Raw genomic sequence first — 15565 nt, 5'->3', positions numbered from 1 at the left:
GAAATTATGTTACACATTAATAATAATAATAATAATAACAATAATAATAATAATAATAATAATAATAATAGTAATAATAATAATAATAATAAAAATAATAATAATATGGAATGTCCGTTATGCTCGCTAGTATAATAATCTTGAAATCTCAATGTAAAAATCTTTCAAGCGCGAGCGATAATTACAATGCAATAATCTTGCATTTCTTCTTATTAACAGTTTACAAACGTTTTCTAATCAAGAGAGACGAAATTTTATTATGAAATGTGCCATTAAACGAATATTCTTATCGGTTTTATGTCCGTTTTTTTAACGGACATAACATCGGATGATCATATTTTTCTTTTTCTTTTCTTTATTTCTTTTTTTCTTCATTGATGAACTTTCGCGATTTTATAAATACTCCCCAAATATATTCCATTAACTAAAATAAAATATGAAACCATTTGTACGATAAAAATATCGATAATTTGTTTTCATTTCGAACAAAGAACATTATAAGATAAAATAAAATTAGTTCTCGATAGTAACGACCATTTATAAACGAGAAAAACAAAAAATAACTTAAAAAAAGAAAAAAGAAAAAAAAGAACAAACTTGAAAAGAAAACAAATAATATATATTCCGATACTCTTTTTTAAAGAGCCCCCGATCGACGTTCAATAATTATGCATTCTATTTTTGTTATTATCGTTGCCAATTTTGGCTGATATATTATAAACTTTTGTAACGATTTAACATATTTCTATGGAGAAAAAGGAGCCCCAAATTCTATTTTGACTATAAATTTTTGTAACTATGGACGTTTTATTTTTTTTTCAATTTATATAAAATTCGTCAAGATAGATTTAACAATGTAATTACTAAGGTAGTTTAGGTTTCAACAATTAAAATCTTCTATGAAGAATAATTGCTCCTAAGTTTGGACCAAACGAGACACATCGTCCTAACAATTAAATTTGAGGTGAGGCGAAGTGGTCTCACTTAGTTAATCACATTTCGATCGTTAAACCCTAAGAAGATATATCTGAATAAGGTGGGTGTATGTGTGTGTGTGTGTGTGTGTCGCATAGGCACGCGCGCGCACGTGCATCGCGACAAGTATAGAATAAACTTGTTTTTTTTTTCTTGTATACAAGTTTATAAACGACTTAATGCGATCAATGGTCGTTAAACTTATCGAATCGTAGGAAGGAAACTACCAAATCAGATTTGGCCGTCTACATCTACTTGATATCGAAGCGTAAGATATTGAGCAACATCGGTCATCCTGTTGATGCTACGATGAAGTCCTCGTAAATGATGTTTGAAGTTGTTGGCAAATGAATTAGCTAGATCGATACACTCCTCGTTCTCAAGACTGGAATCATTTTCAACTCCAATTTCGGACTCGGAATCGGATGATAGAGAAGATGCGATAGAGGATGCGCTTTGTATACTTTGCATCGATGTAGTACTTGGACAACGTGCGTGTCCCAATCTGTTAGCAGTTTCTGTGCTAGTTTGATAAGCTAGAACTGATTTATCGGCATCCTCATCTTCTCGGGATTGTACGCGATCCTCCTTAGACCAAAGTAATTCGACTTTCATTTGATTGACGATGTGATACAAACGATACAAATCCGTATTGGCTAACGTTTCTTTAACGTTATTACCAGCTTTCAAACGAATCGTATCACCAGCATCACCTACTGTCAAATCCAACAGTCTTCTTGGTATTAAGATCGTTTCTTCCATTTCGCTGACAGTTTTGACGAATCTTTCCATGCTGTTCAAAATGCTGGCGCAACTGAACTCTGGCTCGTCATGTCGTGCGATTCTACGAAGACTCGTCCTATAACACGTAACATAATTATCCCATTACTTACTTTCATCTTTGCTTTTCAAAGGGAGCAACGCTCAGCGTAATTTAACTCGCACACATCCTCCACACCCATGCACATACCACACATACACGCGTGATAAAGAGTTTAAAATTGAATGATATTCTACCACCACAGCCAATGAAGATCATTCTTTTTTTTCTTTTTTTTAAAGAGGGAGAAAGAGAGAAAGATTATCAAAGAAAAATATTACACATACTGCCTGTGCAACATTTTAAATTCTTGCTCTTGGATGCACACGAAATTAACAATTTCTTTAAGTTATAATACTAATAAAATATACTACTAATGTACTATTACTATCGTTGAACAATTGAGATCGCAAAAATCGACTTTAATTTCAAGCAATGCGTGTCTTGTTTCCTCGAACGTTAAAAGCGAATAACTCAGTTACTCGATGGAAGAGCATTAACTTTCTTACATGTAAACATATACATATGTATGACACGCATAATTATTTGATTCATAAATATTTCAAACATATTTAAATCGACATTTGTCTCTATTTTTCCCACGGTTCTTATTAATATTCATTGTTAAACTATATAAATTATTGTTTCTACTGTTGGACTTGAGAATGTATAAGGAATTCAACAGCAGACATATTGTATGATAATTCAATTGGCAAAACATTTTTCTAAATTTCCTTACGAGTTGCGTATTTGATCGAAATTGAGGAAAGGGGGAAAGAATGTGAGAGAGACAAGGGGTAGGTAGGAAATAAGGAACAGCTATTGACGATATATATTATATAGGTTGCGTGTTCCGGAGCCACCTTTGACCGAAGTTCACGCCTTTCACGAATATAAGCGAACGTCATCGGTCGTAGTTTTTAAAACTGATGTTCTTTTTTATCTTACATAATGAATCGATATATCGACTAGTACTTTTTTACATATGTTAAATAAGTATATATCATAATAAGTATATACGTATATATACGTAGATATGAAAGCTCGAATTACATTCCTACGATCTATCTGTCTCTATCCTTTTTTGTACTTGATCGACTTTGACCTTGTTCTTTCTTCGTCTAAATATTAAATGAGAATTTCACTTGTCGCCTATTACCAAGAATTTCATATTCCTAGTAGTAGTATTAGATGAGTTGCTGCTTTTTACTTTACACATTTTGCGACGTATTTCATCATCGTCATCATCATCGTCATCATCATCATCATTATTATAATATATATTTCTCTCTATATTTTTCTCATGTTTAAGTAGTAACTCAAGGATACATTTAAGGAAATAATTTGGCTGTCGAATAGCTATAAATGTTCGAGTCTAAAGGAAGTAAGTATATAAGAGAGATGGTGGTATGAATACATGCATGTATGTATATACGTAGTAGTATAGTAGTGTAGTAGAAGGGATCGTATGATTCTCTTATGAGGACATGTGCACCCGTTATCGCTTCAGGCTATATGAATGATTATACTTATAATGTAATATTACGTTATTTGTGTATGTTTCGTTAATTGTTATTTTTTTGTGTTGTGTTAATATATATATATATATATATATGTTACGTATAATTTCCTGTTCACAAATTTTTGTATAACCTCGGAGGTCAAAATCGTACTATTTAATGATAACATGCGTTCGTTTTATTAATGGAAAAATAAAAATAAAAATAAAATAAAAAAAATAACATAGAAATATATTCTTTGGCGAGCAAATGTTAAGCCTTTATCAGTGCGAGATAAGAAAGCAATTATTAATTGATAGTACAAAATAATTAGAATCATCGGTTTAACAGGGCAAGTTTTAATTCATTAATTTGTTGATATATCGAAGCTATTCGAGTGTCATTATCTCGTAACATGCACATATTTAATGAGAATCACGCATCAATCCCGTTTTCTCAACGTGTACAATATACTAGAAATGTTTAATCTTCAAATTTTACGTATCTGGCAATTAGATAAATGGATATATATATATATATATATATATATCCATTATATATCCATTATATATATATATATATATATATATAAATCATTCTATTATCTAAGACTATATATCTATTTTTTAATTCATTTTTAATATATATTTTTATATATATTTTTATAATAACGATATTACATGAAAGATAAAATTAATTTGTTTTATTGTTCGAGAATACTGTGTGCGTTGCATATAACTCTGTATTTGACCCAACGCGACACACGTTATCTCTCTACGTAATATAAATTTAATAAGGCATCATTAGTTTTCATAATAAGGGCTTCAGTATAGTTCATTCCCTAGATCAAATATTATTATGCACATCCGCTATTTTGTTAAAATTATTGAGGCCATTTTTGCGAAAGATTAATTTATCTTTCGCTGAATAATAAATTTCAACGATTTTAAAAAAACCCATGATCAAGGAAATAGAATTATCTAAATATTTATATTACAGTTAATTTTTTCTTTTTGGCTTGCAAGCCTTGACATTTGTATAATAATCAATTCATTTCCTTTCCTCATCGTTTATCTCATTGATATTTTTTATCTTTTATGAAGATTTAATCTTGCAATTCTTCTTATCGGCACGTTAAGAACTGTTGCAAATATAAAAATATATAATAATCTAAATAAGATATATACACTTATCTATCGTTAAGATTTTAAGATATATATAAACGATAATATCAACAATTTAAGAGATTATCGTATTTATTTAGAAAACTAATTCAAAAAGCGATTCTTTGGCTAAAAGACAACTATTTCTAGCTTGATTCACCTTTCTAACATCCGACTTTCTTTCTTTCATTGTTAAACGTCACGTGGGTATACCCTAAAGTTTATTTTTGATTCGTTGCACAATCACAACAAATAAAAATTCACTTAAAACGAATTCTTGGATTCTATCAAAATGAATTTGGACTGTAAAATTGATAAATTTAAACAACTTTCTTTTTTCGAAATTCTTTCCTTAATGCGATGTTTGTTTACTGGGAATCACAACATTAAATTCATCTGGAATTTTTAGAACGAAAACCAAATTGGAATATCCTATAATGAATAATATTAAGATTATATGTAAAATTTTTTTTATAAAAAGAATATATACTAAATTCAAAGTCATGTTACGTGTATATACATACATATATGAATATATATATATATATATATATAACCGAAAGGTAAAAGAATTCATGTGGCATAGCCTCATTTCAAAGAAGCCACATCATTGGATATCTTCTTGGTCTCTCTCCCGTTGATACAGAGAAAATAAATTGACATAGATCTTTAGCATCCCTTAGTTGCTCGTCAAACTTAAAATTGAATTTAACCGCGTAGACAAGGCAATACATATACCAAACTATGACGTTTTATTCCCGTCATAAGCTATGACTAATTCAATGGACATACACGCCTATACGACGTCAAAGACGACAATAGACAAAGATGAATGATTCTTCTCCGAAATAGGTATTGCTACGAAATAGGATTACACGTTTGATTATGAATTGCCCTAATTTATTTGATTGGTGGATACCTCTGCGCTGTGTTACGGGATTGGTTGCTCCATGTCACGCGTTTCCGAATTGCTATGACGACCTTATTACCCAAAGAGTTTTTTAAGGTGAGAGAAAGAAAAAAAGATGATGATAAAAAAGTAAGCAATGAGGGGAAAGAGAAAGTTTTGATTAAAAAAAACCAGAAAAATAAGAGTTATCCATACCTGCTGTTGTCGACGTCTGAATAATTCATTTTTCAGGGTTATGTGGACTTCGTTACTATATAATAATGTATTTCGTCGAACGAATGAGTAACAAGAGCAATAGCAGAGAGACAAACGTACCAGCTGATTTTTTCGGACTCTTACACTACACTGTCACAATGACGCGTTGCCTCACGCGAGGTAAGAAAAACGTGCGTGATTGGACTTCCTAATATCTCTTCCCCTCTTACTATCTTTCGTACAAAAAAAAAAACAATCGTTCGATCAGATTATTGGGCAAGAGTCACGGTTACGGGGTGGTAGTGGTAGAGTGGAAAATCGTTCGCGTTGATTGGCAGCGCCGCTAGCGTATGATTCGATAAGCTTTCCTGTACCATACATATATTGATAAGTACGATCACGTGACGTATTCGCGAGCGTCATCTCTCGACATATGCGTGACGTAGACACGGCTCATTTGTTTTACTACGTCTTCAAGAATTATTTCGAGAATTTAATTAACTTGCTCACGTGCCTTCTCCCTTCTCTTTAATCCCCTTCCATTCCCTTTTTTTTCTTCTATACAACGCATATAAAATACATGCATAGAGATATACTGATATTATCATTCGTAAAATTTTATTTTCAAGCACGAATCATGTGTTCGATAAGTGCGATTTCTTAATTATCTCCACGACCTTCCATGTTAAATAGCAAATTTTTTATAATACATTTTTCTATCTACTTATTACGTAGTAGTTTGAAAAATTTTTATTCATGCTTTGACCAGTGGCGAAACTTAAAACGTTCGACCTTCCCCGCAAAATATAATTTTAAATTCCCAGGAAAAAAGGCAACTTATATTATATCATATAATGAATATTTATATTTTTATTGGATGTTTCAAAATGTAGAACTTTTTTTCGAAATTATAAATTTATAAGATATTTAATTAATTCTTTTTTTTTGTATCCATTTCATTAGCAATTTTAGCTTCTATTGCTCAATGACATAAATAATGAATTTGCTTATTTATTGTAACTTTGTCACTTGCATTAGCAACAATTTAAACGAAAAAAGAACGAATTTAAATTAGATATAATTTTAGTAAAATTAAAGAATAATAAATACAGAAATTTAAGCCCTTTTCCGACTTCGGGTTCTCCTGCGTTGCAGGATCTTGCATTAATGTAATTTCGCCCCTGCTTTGACATACTGTTAAATATTTAACTTCAAGAATATTCGAATTCAAATTCAACAAGTTATGGCTTTGCTTTTTGAACTGTACGTTTATTTATTTCTTCTTTTTTTATTGTTTTTTTCTTTATTTTAAACAATCAAACGAGTAATTTACATCTTATACTTTTTAAGTTTTTTTTTCCCCCCCACGAAATTACAATAATGCTATTCTTTCATTTTACGTCGATAAGAGACGCAAAATCGTGTAATGTATGTATCTATGCATATGTGTGCATGACTTGAGGTCGCCAATATTAAATATTTTTGTATTTGCTTATCGATACTTTTATCTTTTTCGTTTTAATGTGGATACTTTTTCTAGTTTTTACATACAAAAACTTATAAAATGTATATATATGTATATCCTATTGTATTAGATAGATTTAAAAGATAAGAATGAGTATGAAAAAGAATAATAAACTGAATTATAAATTACATTAACTTTTTACCACTTATTACGACTCGTGAATCAAATAGAATTAATGGATAGATGGATGGAAGGATACAAATTAAATGGAAGAATAAAAATTAAATGGAACCGAAAAAACCGAAACTCTGAAATTATTCTCTTTTTATATAGTCAATATAATATGATAATGCTAATATTATTTTTATTGATTATCTATTAGTCTGACCTCGATCTGTAAAATCATCGGCTAAATAATCTTACTATGGGTATATTATCCAATGAAATTATGTACTTAGTACAGTAATTCCTCCATTTATGCAGGTAATTGGTTTTAGAAAAAAAAGAAAAGAAACGCACATAAATGGAAACCGCATAAATGAAAACATGAAAAACTGTTTAAAATAATGATCCGTTCCATATTTTCTAATATATATTTAGCTTTTATTGAAGTAGAAAAATTTACGAAATAAATTGCATTAAGGAATCTCTGAATTTGTTTTTACATAAAACGCATTGTGGTGATATTGGAGCTTTGATAGTTAAAGTACATTAAAATTTATTCGCGTAAATGAAGACTGTATAAATGGAGAAAGGGATTACTATATTTACATACGTTATGCAATTTACGATGTAAATACATGTAAAATTCAAACAAAACAATTCTCTATATGTTGTTTTAACTAATAATATTGATATACTCTTCAGTACATATACAAAGAAATTACTTTAATTAAATATCGTTCTTATTTGCATATTTATAATTTGATTATGTGTTAAAAGAAGACATATATGTTTATGTGAATAAATACATATTTATAAAACAACGTGGAAGTATATATTTTTGTTTAATAGTTACCAAGGTAACCAATTAATATCGCTTCGTTAACAACTTTCAATGAGATTTAAGTAATAAACATTCTATTTTAAAAGAGCAAGATATCAAGTACGTATATGTAATTATTAAATACTTTAATATTATCACGTATAAGAGTCTTGTTTTATGTCAAATGTAGGAATACCCGAATTCATTGTAAGAGAAAAAGGAAAGATTAATATAGATTAAATCATGATGTGCCGAATATTATCATCTCCGGTGTTTTATCTCCGATTGCATCGATCTTCCGTGCATGGTAAAATATGTCGTGGTATTACTAAATTTCCGATATTATCAAATGTGGAAAATCAAAGATGCATAGATATAAATAGCAATGAAGTAATACGTAAGTTTTTCGCATTTTCATTACCATTATTTTTTACAAGACAATAATTGTAAAATTGCTATTACTTTATTTTATTATTATCATCTTTATTACACTATGAAGAATATTTAATGACACTTTAGCTACACGTATAGCTCAATCACACGCAGCATCGGTAATTAGGGAAACTTTGAATCGTGATGACACTCTACCTTTAATGGAATCAACAAATACTGAAATGATCACGGAAACTTTTGAAATAACCAGTAAATTTTTAAGACCATCGAGCATCGAAGATAGGACACCGTTATCCTTCGATCAAATACCTGGCCCCACGATAATGAAGCTATGGGAGAAATATTGGAAATACGTGCCGCTGTTCGGTACGCAACTGTTTTCCAGTCTGCTAATCAACAGATTCAGCCAGGGTATGATTTGAAAGTTCGAGGGTTGGGGGTTGAAAGGCTCAATTTTATTTTCACGAGACACCATGTAATTTTGATCGTAGTACAATTAATCTTTCCTAGCGAAATTTAGTATAAGTTTAATCCCAATAAGTTTGTTGTATTTTTATCGTATTATTGTGAATTAATTTTTAGGACGATTAAGTTGGAATCGTAACTTTACGCCGATTACATATTTTTTTAATACATATGGTTGTATCGTAAGACTCAACGGTCCATTATCCGGTGATATCGTCATGATTCATAGGTAAACAGCTAGATTTGCATAGATTAATTATTATTTAACATAACTCAAATTTGAGGATTCATTCAGGCCGGAACATATAGAAGAAGTTTTTAAACAAGAAGGTGATGTACCTATCCGTAGTGGTATCGATATTCTTGAACATTATCGTCTTCATTATCGGAAATATCGTCATGCTGGTGCTTTTTCAATGTTAGCATTATACAAATATTCGTACAGTATAAAATATGTATATAATATTAACAAAAGAGACGAATTAACAGCTATTTATCATAGGCAAAGTTCAGAGTGGTTAGAATTGAAAGAAAAAGTACACAAACCGTTCAACATGATTGACTCTAAATTTGTTCAAAAACTTGAAACAGTTTCCGAAGATTTTCTAAATCGAATTCGACAAATACGCAATAGACAGGATGAAGTACGTAATTATGATGTTTTTCCAACAAGTTTTAAATTAAATTCCTAATATAAATATTTAATCGATCAGGTTCCTCATAATTTCAACGAAGATATAACACGCTGGGGTTCAGAATGTTTCTTTACTCTTATATTCGATAAGAAACTTGGATTTATTGATTCAACAGGGCAAAATCCTACTTCTGAGCCAGCAATATTCATTGACGCGCTTACGACCGCTCATAAATATTTAAGTCGTTGTGAAACTGGTTTTCAAGTATGGAGATTTTTTGATACTCCTTTTTCTAAAAGACTTTTTACAGCGTGCGACGTTATCGATGGGTGAGTCAGCGATTAAATTTTTTTATATTGTCTGCGATCGTTAATTATAATTACAATTTATTATAGTTTATTAAATAAATACATTCGTCAAGCACAAAATACGTTTCGTTCACGATCCTCTGAGGATACTCCACCAATTTTAGAAAAATTATTATCATCTCAACGTCTTCATCCAGATGATGTTTCCACTTTATTAATGGACATGGCAATTTTAGGAGTTCAAGCGGTAAAAAATCAAATCAATCGATCAAAAAAAAATCTTGACCAATGATCATTAATAAATTATTCTTAAATTAAATATTTTAGATGACTAATTGCGAAGCGTTTCTTTTATATTTCTTGGCAAAAAGTCCTCGAGTTCAGAAAAAATTATATGAAGAAATAGTTTCATTAATTCCTAATCCGAAATCTCCAATAACTGAAGATCATTTGAAAGATATGACGTATTTAAAAGCTTGTTTGAGAGAAAGTCTAAGGTATGATAATATATTTTATATATATATTACTATTGGCTAATCAACGTCATTTTACGACGAGGTATACATTTTTATTTAAGATTGCGACCTGCTTTTCCATACATTACCAGATTATTACCAAATACGATATGTCTTCATGGATACACAGTACCAAAAGGGGTAAACTAATATACTATATTTTTTTTATTTTAATCACATTTTTGACTAAACAATACGTAAAATATTTTATAGACTTTTGTAATAATGGCCAGTCAAATAATGTCACAACGAGAAGAAAATTTTGAAGATCCAGACAAATTTCGACCGGAAAGATGGTTGACTAATGAAATGGATAATGATTTTCAAGAATATAGTTATTTACCCTTCGGACATGGTGCACGATCTTGCTTAGGAAAACACATGGCGGAAATACAAATGTCCTTGCTTACGGCTAAGGTAAATTTTTCATTTATATTAAATCTTTTATTTTTTTTATCACTTGAAATAAATTTTTTTAGTTGATCCGTGAGTTTAAGATAGAATATAATTATGCTGATATTGGAACCAATTTTTATATGATGAATGTACCAGACAAACCTCTTCGTTTTCGATTCATCGATAGAAATTAAAATGATTATTATTATATTATACGTAATTAAATATGACGAAATGATTTTGTCTGAAGAAGTTGTCCTTACGAGTTAAGGAATGTGAATGATACAGGAACTAACAGTAAGTAGGTATTATATTTAATTACATCGAGTGTTGTATTTATATAGAAACTACGACTTTCTATTAATTATAAGTGTGTTCAGTAATTATTATTACTATTATTTTATTTTAATAAAAGTATGTTATATGTATATATATATATATATAAACTTTTATTTTTTTAATTTAAAATTTATTTGAACAATTAATAGTTTTATAGATATTCCAGAATATTTACAATGAATAATTCGAAAAATTATTCAATTGTTCGATAATAATAATGCAATCTAGTAAAGTCCTAATGTACTGAAAAATTGTATGACATATTATTTATTATTAATTGAAATAATTATATGAAAAATTTATTTATTTATAAATAATATAATTAATTTTAACTATAGTAAAAAAATGTTTATATTACTGACCTCGTAAGCAAAGTAATGGCCAAAATTAAATAGACCCATCCCAGAAAGTTTTAGTGAATTTTGTCCAATTTGTAAAATGAATTGCAAAATCTATATAAAGTGCAAAATTTGATTACACAGTTGTTACATAATTTGATTTGATAAGGTATCTCACCTCTTCTTGTCTTTCTGGATCGTAAGTGAAATCTCTTAAAATATGAAGCGCGTGTTCCGTACGTTTTGCCTGAATTAATTAATATAAAATAATTATCACAAGTTTATAGTTACTTATATATATTATGAAAAGTATTAATTACTTTTAAAAACGATTAAAATATATTTATTTATCATTGTTAATACCTCTTTACAACATTTTTCGATGGTATTATTTAGAAATATCACTTTACTCGTTAATACAATTAGTAAAAAAAATGCTGGCATAATATTCAATATGTACGACAATTTAAATGAAAAATGTATATCTATCAACAACAAATATCCAAGTATAAGTATAAATTGAGATATCATTCCAATGGTTAGTTGTACTTGAAACATTTTGTGAAATTCATAACATGTTTTTGACAATTCTAGATGTACGTGCCTTTAAAAATTTTATAATAAATAAAGTTAGGATATATTTTTTAAATTTACAAATGAATAATAATTATTGCATATTTACATTATTGTTAATAGACTATGTTTATGATGAAAAGTATCAATGAGATATCGGTAATTCGATCTTTTAAAATTTACGCTCGCCCGCGTTACTTTTAATTCATAATTATTATTCGTAGATAAATGTAAAATATATTTGTTGATTTCTTCAAAAATTGTCGCCGCATACCTAAATATATAAAGTTATATTTATAAATAAATTCACTTTGTTTTTCTCAACAAGTTTTTATGATGATTAGTAATTAAAATTTTATTTCACATACAAATTCTTACCAAATAAAAATTTCATATTTTAAATCTGCCAGATTATTAACACACAAAGGATAATTTATTATAAATATCTTAAAATATATCATGATTTCATTTAAGTTTTCCTTATACCATGCTAATTGGATTATATTTATAAGAGTAGAAATTACTATCCATATAATAATATTACGTTTTATTCTTTTACGTAAATTTTCGTAATTATTTGGAATGTAAAGTTTTTCCAATGTATCGTTTATCATAACAATTCTGTCGAAACATCTTTTCCATGTCTGTTACGCAACAAAAATAATAAATTAATTATATGCAATTAATTGATAAGATTTTTATTATAATCGTAATTTATAAAAAATATATATTAATTATGATAAAATGTTTAAATTAGATAATGCTACTTAAGAAATAACATACTTTCTTATAATACAGGAAACAGATTACCATCGTAATTGTTGTAAATAATTGAGAATTGATTACTATAAAGCCTGCAGGTTCTTTACCAATAATCCGGTGATATAACAAATAAATGGAAATACTGAAGACAACAATCCAGGAAATAATTTTATACAAATAAGTAAAAAATACGTTTAGTTGTCCTAAATTTTGATGTTCAAAATTTCCAAGTCCAGACAATTTGAAAATTAATTCTAATAGAAAAAAAGCGTTAGCTAAATTTTCCGACATAGTTGTCTTTATATGATACTACACTCACTGTGCTCTATTGAAATATTCCACACCTTATATCCCAAACGTAATACCTATAATATTCTACATGTATGCTTTTTCTAACAAATCGATCTATTAAGAAGTATTAATGTTTAATGAGATCATCCATTTACGTTTCACTATGTTTATTACATTTAGACGCTCGCCATTATAAAGATTCAATTCAAATTAATTAAAAGAAAATAGTAATGTAATACTGAAAATAACCATCTTACATATATATATGTAGTAAATAACTTTCACTAATCTTACTTCAACAAAATTATATTGTCTTACTAGTGTATAGTAGTTAACTTCATAAGTAGGAAGTTTTTAAAGTAAATTATACAATAATACTAATTTTTTTAAATAATTACAATGTAAGATTTTTCTTCAATTATATCATACTATATACAAATACACAATTTCTTCTTCTTATATAGCAGTAATTATTATATCACGTCATATACACTAATAATCTATTCTTATATACTTTAGAAATTAATTAAATAATATATTATGTAGTAAAAAATGTATAATGATTCAATGAAGAGTGTATTGTATATATCACTAGCAATAAATTTACAAATCCTTTTTCTTTTCCCTCCTTTTTTTTAATAATATATTACATCAAATTCATAGTTAATTAAATTGAATTAGAAAAACTCAAAGTATCAAGGTTGTTTTGCGGTAGCATATTAAGTTGACTTAATAAGTTCTCTCTTTCTCGCAAACACATCCAAGCCTTATCTTGTTCTTTTTTTGTCAATGGTACTTTTCTTTGTTTAGAAAGGATTAACTTTTTATAATTTTCTATAACTTCATTATCCGCTGTAGCAATTTTTCTTTTAAGTGCTTGTCTTTTACTTTCTTCCTGTGCAAGATTTAACAGTCTTTTCAATTGGGTAACATTATGATTAGATAAAGCAGACAGTTCTTGTTGACATCTTTTAATTTCTGTAAGTATTTCATCATCATCTTGATTTTTTTTCTGCCCATCCGAGTCTAGTATGCCTTGTTCTATTAATTCCTTATGCATTCTAATTTCCAAATTCATTGAATTTTGTATCGTTAAATCTCTAAGAACTGGAGGATCATTATTTCTAAATAATTTATTATCCATATTATTATTTGCAACATATACATTTTCTTCTAGTAAGGCAGAAACTAGCCTCTGAGTTAAAGGTCCAGCAATGCCATTCATTTTCTTATCCCCTTTAGGTACTAAAAGAGACACATCCTGACGATTCTTTTTCTTTTCTCTGTTTGGATTGGCTGCATCTTCTTCTTGCAACAAATCATTATGTGCCCAGATTACGCTATAGTGACGACCTAATGGTGGTATTTTTTTATATTCGCTTAGATCACTATGCATTGTAATTAACTCTTCCAATAACTTAATATCATCTGGCATAATGTCCGTACAATAAGGATCTACAGAAGCCCAAAATTTATTAGGCGTATCGTTCTTTGGTAATAATAATTTTGGGACGTCGGATTTAGATCCTTCTATTTTTCCTATATCATGTAGATTTGTAATTGCTTGGTTCCCTAAATTCCCTGATGTTTTTTGTTTTAAAAGTTTAGTAGACACAGATGTTTGCGTTTTGGTGCTTATTTCTTTAGGCTTAAATTTTTCTTCTCTAACTTTTCTATCGAGAAGTGACAAACCTTTTCCACTCTTCGATCTTTTATCTCTACGCTCTTCTGCTGAAGATAAACTTGTTATTTCATCTTGAAGCATTCGATGTCTTACTACTACCGATGAAAGAAGGCTTTCCAGTTCTAATTGCAAAGCATCCAAGTCTTCCATACCTACACTATCTTCTGTTGTACGCTGTAAGATACTAGCATATCTTGGAAGTAGTCGACTGTTATCAGCTATTTTTAAAATAGGTATTGACATTATAGATTCTGTTCCACTAGGACTCATGTCAGCATTAGGTACTGATGTTTCTGCAGTTTTGCCACATTCACGTACTTTGCCAACAGCTTTCTTAGAACTTTGTTTACCTTTCCCTGACATACTCTTTAATGTAATATAATCTAGGTATCAGTGGCAATGATTAAATGTTTATATCACAGTGAATAATATTTCCTGTTCGTCTCTCTACAAAATATTCTATTATGTAGGAAATTATTTCTATATTTTTACATTTAAAATAGATTTACATAAATAACAGCATATTTTTTTGTTTATGTACAATTATTAACAAGAAAACTTGATAACTCGACAACTAAAACGATCAGCATGCACAAAGTACAGGTTAGTATCGTTTGAGGACGCACTTCAGGACACACTTCATGCACCTTTAATAATTTAAAACGATTCTTATTCTATAGGGATTTTTGTTATTGTACATTGGATATTTTTCGATGGTAATGTAAAAGCGGAAAAAATACTATTATTTTCAAATAATTGGTATAAAAATAAAATGATTATTATTATATATATATATATAAAAAGAGAAGTATATTATTATAAAATATAATAAATATATATTTTTTGTATATTTC

General features: G+C 28.7%; 4 protein-coding genes across 4 annotated transcripts; 1 reads left to right on the top strand and 3 right to left on the bottom strand.

Annotated features, from left to right (window-relative positions):
• Positions 1 to 678: 678 nt before the first annotated feature.
• LOC122525694 lies at positions 679 to 5909 on the bottom strand. Its single transcript, XM_043648617.1, has 2 exons — positions 5563 to 5909; positions 679 to 1834 (listed from the first exon to the last, which is right to left on the bottom strand). The coding sequence occupies exons 1-2, from the start codon at positions 5589 to 5591 to the stop codon at positions 1207 to 1209; spliced, it is 657 nt and encodes a 218-aa protein (XP_043504552.1). The 5' UTR covers positions 5592 to 5909; the 3' UTR covers positions 679 to 1206.
• A 2488-nt stretch (positions 5910 to 8397) lies between these two features.
• Positions 8398 to 11075, top strand: LOC122525950 (cytochrome P450 CYP12A2-like). Its single transcript, XM_043648991.1, has 11 exons — positions 8398 to 8402; positions 8512 to 8816; positions 8988 to 9099; positions 9166 to 9288; positions 9373 to 9514; positions 9584 to 9834; positions 9901 to 10060; positions 10141 to 10310; positions 10391 to 10469; positions 10542 to 10745; positions 10808 to 11075. The coding sequence occupies exons 1-11, from the start codon at positions 8398 to 8400 to the stop codon at positions 10916 to 10918; spliced, it is 1662 nt and encodes a 553-aa protein (XP_043504926.1). The 3' UTR covers positions 10919 to 11075.
• A 159-nt stretch (positions 11076 to 11234) lies between these two features.
• Positions 11235 to 13074, bottom strand: LOC122525949. Its single transcript, XM_043648990.1, has 4 exons — positions 11765 to 13074; positions 11580 to 11648; positions 11426 to 11515; positions 11235 to 11306 (listed from the first exon to the last, which is right to left on the bottom strand). The coding sequence occupies exons 1-4, from the start codon at positions 11957 to 11959 to the stop codon at positions 11235 to 11237; spliced, it is 426 nt and encodes a 141-aa protein (XP_043504925.1). The 5' UTR covers positions 11960 to 13074.
• A 103-nt stretch (positions 13075 to 13177) lies between these two features.
• Positions 13178 to 15354, bottom strand: LOC122525679 (transcriptional adapter 3-B). Its single transcript, XM_043648601.1, has 2 exons — positions 15253 to 15354; positions 13178 to 15158 (listed from the first exon to the last, which is right to left on the bottom strand). The coding sequence occupies exon 2, from the start codon at positions 15072 to 15074 to the stop codon at positions 13695 to 13697; it is 1380 nt and encodes a 459-aa protein (XP_043504536.1). The 5' UTR covers positions 15075 to 15158; positions 15253 to 15354; the 3' UTR covers positions 13178 to 13694.
• Positions 15355 to 15565: the final 211 nt, after the last annotated feature.

The sequence above is a fragment of the Polistes fuscatus genome, unplaced genomic scaffold, assembly GCF_010416935.1.
Source record: "Polistes fuscatus isolate 324 unplaced genomic scaffold, CU_Pfus_HIC Scaffold10, whole genome shotgun sequence".
NCBI classification, from domain to species: domain Eukaryota; kingdom Metazoa; phylum Arthropoda; class Insecta; order Hymenoptera; family Vespidae; genus Polistes; species Polistes fuscatus.
Note: the sequence above shows the minus strand (reverse complement) of the source record. Positions and strands in the feature narration are given on the sequence as shown.